The sequence below is a fragment of the Crocodylus porosus genome, unplaced genomic scaffold, assembly GCF_001723895.1.
Source record: "Crocodylus porosus isolate Cpor-Errol unplaced genomic scaffold, CroPor_comp1, whole genome shotgun sequence".
In the NCBI taxonomy this organism is placed as follows: Eukaryota; Metazoa; Chordata; order Crocodylia; family Crocodylidae; genus Crocodylus; species Crocodylus porosus.
Window position 1 is genome coordinate 220063519 of NW_017728886.1, and position 5026 is coordinate 220068544.

At 42.3% G+C, this 5026-nt stretch overlaps 1 protein-coding gene across 1 annotated transcript in view; it reads left to right on the top strand.

Moving 5' to 3' along the window:
* ZBTB10 (zinc finger and BTB domain containing 10) overlaps positions 1-5026 on the top strand; it is a 46391-nt gene that overhangs the window by 37344 nt on the left and 4021 nt on the right. The window contains exons 6-7 of the mRNA XM_019544284.1: positions 9-127; positions 4380-4555. Of these exons, the coding sequence (XP_019399829.1) occupies positions 9-127; positions 4380-4555 (295 nt within the window). The remainder of the gene's footprint in view (positions 1-8; positions 128-4379; positions 4556-5026) is intronic.

Consider the following 5026-nt stretch of genomic DNA (forward strand, 5'->3'; position numbering starts at 1 on the left):
GATTTCAAGTATGGATTGTTGCCAGGCACTTCAAACGATTTCAAGTATGGATTGTTGCCAGGCACTTCAAACGATTTCAAGTATGGATTGTTGCCGGAATCTTGGCCAAAAGAAGCTTGGGAAAATGGTAGGTAAATTTTTTTTGTTTCTTATTTCCTGTTTCAGTGTGGGCCCTCTGATGGTTTTGTGACCAACTCCTTAAGGCTGCTTACAGACTCTTAACACTTCCCCCCCCCCAGCACTTTATCGGATGAAGCAGTTCATTATTTCCACCCAGCTCTGCAGTGTTTGTACTTGTAGCTAAAGCTGAATCAGTTGGCTACTACATAAATGCCCCTGCAAAAGCCCCAGTAAAGCACCCAGTCTATACAGACATCAGGCTAGCCAGGTCCAGCTAAGATGCTGCCTCTCTTGGGCATGCATAGAACTTGGCGTGGAAATGTGCCAAGTTTGAAAGTGCTTTTGGCGGGGGGGTATTGTTTGCAAGCAGCATACGTAACTCCTTAATAGATTCATACAGCTGGAAGGGACTGGCATGATTCTTAAATCTGACCACCTGCATAATGTAAACCAGAGGACTGGTACCTAATAATATTTTTAGGGAAAAAATATTTTTTTTAAAAATTCCCTCCTCCATGGGTAGGAAGACGCCATCATTTATTTATTTATTTTTAAATAATACCATGTCACCTTTTCCTACTGCAAGTTAACAATTATTGTTAGTTTTACTCGTTTAAACAACATAAAGCTATTGCTAGGCTTGGATAAGTTGATAAATGTACAGAAAAAAACTAGGTTAGATTGCTGAACAGGCTTCAGGTTTTAAAATTCAACGTACTGACTCATAATTCTAGTTGGTGAAATGTATTGCTGCCTCACAGTATGGGTAAAGACATCTCTTGGAACTAAATTGAATATTCTTTCCTTTTTGAAGAAAGGTTCTCTTTGCTGCATAGATGTGGGGCTAGGGATAGCTCTTTTGAAGAAATCTGGGAAGCAGCAGCCTATTTTAATATCTATATCTCTATATATAATCTGCAGTAAAAGCTGTGTTAACTGGCACTGTATTAGCCGGAAAACTGTATTAACCAGCATCCGAGTGACATGGCAGAAGTGAAGCTGGAGGTACCACTTCTGGCGGACTTCTCATTTTGCCACTGCAAGCTGAGTTTTTCTTCGCCACTTTTTCGGCCCATAGCCCAGAGCAAAGCAGCCTGCTTGCGGGGGAAAAAGCATCCTGTGGGGGGGGGGCCCTCCCTGTCCCCTGGCACATTGATGCTGGGGAGTGTGCCAAATGGTGCACATTTGATTAACTGGCATCCCCCATTCCTGGGGGGTGCTGGATAACAGAGCTTTTACTGTATATCTCTCTACATATTTCATAGACATTCGGCCTGGAAGGGACCCCAAAGGATCGAGTCCAGCCCCCTGCCCCAGGGGCAGGATTCAGCAGGGATCATAAGATCCCAGCAAGATAAATGTCCAAGTGTGTTTTGAAGGTGTTCAAAGTGAGTGCTTGAACTGCCTCCAGGGGCAGTCTTTTTTCCAAACTTTGGGGACTTGGACAGTAAAGTAGTTCTTCCTTGTGTCCAGTCTGAATAGGTCGTGGCAAAGTTTGTGACCATTCCATCTTGTTTTGTCTTGGGGCGCTCTGGTGAACAAATGTTCCCCCAGATCCTGGTGAGCACCCCTGGTAAACTTATAGGTGGCCACCAAATCACCCCTGAGCCTGCACTTTTCCAGGCTGAAGAGTCCCATGGCTCTCAGCCTCTCATCATAAGGTCTGTTTTCTTGACCTCTGATCATGCATGTGGCTCTCCTCTGCACCCTCTCAAGCTTCTCCACATCCTTTTTGAATTGCAGAGCCCAAAACTTGACACTACTCCAGCTGCGGCCTCACCAAGGCTGAGTACAAGGGGAGAATGACGTCCCGGGATTTGCTTGAGAAGCATCTGTGGATGCAAGCCAGTGTTTTTGCTCGCTTTACTAGCCACAGCATCACATTGAAGGCTTATGTTCATCTTGTGGTCAGTCATGACCCCCAAGTCCCTTTCATCTGTACTGTTAACCAGTGTGGCAGTGCTGAGCCTATAAAGATATTGCAGGTTTTTCCTGCCAAGGTGGAGAACCTTGCATCTTTTCAGTGTTAAACACCATCATGTTCTCATCCACCCATTTCATGAGCTTTTCAAGATCTGTTTGGATCACCCTCCTGTCCTCAGGTGTGGATGATTTACTCCCAGAGTTTGGTGTCATCGGCAAACTTGGCCTGCCTGCTTTTGACACCAATGTCTACATCTTTGATGTTAAAAAGTATAGGCCCTAGGACAGTCTTGAGGGACCCCACTGGTCACAGCACTTCGATGATTGGCTTCTGTCAACCGCAACCCCCTGGGTCCTACACGGAGCCAATTCCCCAGCCAGCAGGTTGTGGTGTGGTCAAGGCTTTAGTTAGCCAGTTTTGCCAAGGGGTGATCATGGGATACCAGATCGAAGGCTTTTTTGAAGTCGAGATATGACATCAATCTTTTCCCCCTTGTCCAGGTGATAGGTCACCTTGTCGTAGAAGGAAATGAGATTGGTCAAGCAAGAGCTACCCACAACAAACCTGTGCTGGGTATCCCTCAGGATATTGCCATCAACTAGTCGGTTAAGAATGGCCTCTTTGATAATCTTTTCCAAGACCTTCCCCAGGATAGAGGTCAGGATGATAGGCCTGTAGTTTGCCAGATCTACTTTCCTCCCTTTCTTGAAGATAGGCACCACAATGGCCTTCATCAAGTCTTTGGGCACTTCACCAGAACACCAGGACTTCTCAAAGATCCATGCCAGGGGATGAGCTATGATGCTAGGCAGCTCCTTGAGTACCCTTGGGTGTAAACCATCAGGGCTGGCTGACTTGCAGGTATCCAGCCTGTCAAGGTGTTCCTTCATGAGGTAAGCTTCGATGGAGGGTAAGGAATCTCCCTCACCCAGGCCTCCCTGTCCCGCAGTGGGCTGGGGCATCCCGTGGGACTGGTGGAAAAACTGATGCAAAATACCCATTAAGAAAGTTTGCTTTTTCATGGGCATCGGTTGTCAGTTGTCCCATCTGGTTTAGCAGGTGTCTAATGTCGTTTGACCCTAGTAGTCTTTCATGCCATGGCAGGGGGTCGGACTTGGTGATCTGCTCAGGTCCCTTCTGACCCTACCAACTGGGAAACTATGAATGTTACCCTTGCTTTTCCTCCGGCTCTCCACATATCTAAAAAAGGACTTTTTATTGTCCTTGATGTTTGTAGCTGTATATCTCTCTATGTATCTATATCTGTATATTTTAGTAGGTCTTTAGTGCACATCTGTTCTTCATAAAGCACTTGCATCAAATTCTGTGTGTTCCTAAGACGAGTAAAAACAGCTCTTACATACTACCTTTTGAGATCTAGTGGTGAAGGTTCATTGATGGATTTATTTATCCCCCTCCCCCCTTTTTTTTCTAAGTTAAGCTAAGTATGCTTACAAAGTGAGGAAGTTGAGGCCTGGAAAGGGTGAAATGACCTACCAGAGGTTACCATCAGGCCAGTAATAGAGTAACATTACAGAACCCAGATCTTTTCTAATGATATTTGTTTTTCACTACCTCTAAAACGCCTATCTCTGTCTTCTTTCCTTAGAAGCCCAAATATAAAGTAGTGTGGGGATGTGGGGAGGGTTTCAAACAGAATGCAAATTTCAGAATGTATGTCAACTCCCCTTCTATGGCAGGACTGAAATTTACAGTATAACCCACTGTCTTGTTCCTCCCCTTCCCTTTTCTAGCTTCACTTTGTTTCCTTTTCTCTTGGATAAATACATTGGGAACTTTCTTTAATAATCTTCCTTTCTGATTTAACTAGAAGTTACAGATTGCAACACCTGGAAGTTCGTACTTCCATGGTATAGGTAGACTATAGCTACTTGAGTCTGAAATAAAATTTGTACCTTGAAGTATAACTTCCAGGATAAGGTAGTATGAATGAAAATGTATACGGAATGTGGTATAAACTGGATTAAACAATTGACTAAAGTGTGTGAAAGATTTCTGGCAGAGTCTTTAATGCATAAAAATAATCCCTGCTCCCATCTTAAAAGAACTGGTCTTTATATCTTTCATTTTCATTCTAAATATTTCAGTAGAGACTTCATGGGTATTCCTAATTTTTAGTAAGTGGCTTTACAGGCAGGGTATATCTACTTACTCGTCCTATCAGTATTGATTTAAATTTGGTTCTATTACAACTAGAGTTGATTCTGATACTTATATATGCATCTAAAAACCTATTTTTTTTGTCTGTACTGCATAAGCTGTTCTGTAATATATTGAAGTAGTCTTTTTTTTCTTTTGTTAAATACCTTTTTAGGCGATACATCGGCTCTAATCATGAACAAACTGAAGTGTCCACACTGTAATTATGTAGCCAAATACAGAAGAACACTAAAGAGACACTTGCTCATTCATACAGGGGTGAGATCTTTTAGTTGTGACATCTGTGGAAAGCTGTTTACACGAAGAGAGCATGTAAAGAGACATTCCTTGGTAGGTAAACTTTATGCCTCAATGCTCAGATATTTTGTTTTTAATTTTGCATACAAGTGATTTTATGTGATTACCTGACAACCTATGAATGATGTGCCTTACTGTGAAATAGATATATTTATCTGATGGCATGACAGTTCTTTCTCTTTGTTTTTTAAATACCCAAATGGAAAATGGAGTATCCTTGAAATTTCTTTCCAAAGCTCTTTGTGTAGATGGTGCAAGCATTTTTGTAGGTCAGTGGGAATATTTTGAAAGTAATAGAAGCAATAATGCAATTCTTTTAGACGATAGTTCAGTCTTTGTAAAAGAGTACTTTTGTTTTAAAAAATGTTTTAGATTTGGCTTCAGTTAGTAGTTGCTGTCACTTGGCAGATCTCAATAATGAGTAGTTTGTGGCTTTAGGTGTGTGGCCATACAGTGAGTCTAACTTATGAAAGCGATATATCAGTGGTTTCAATAACTGTTCTC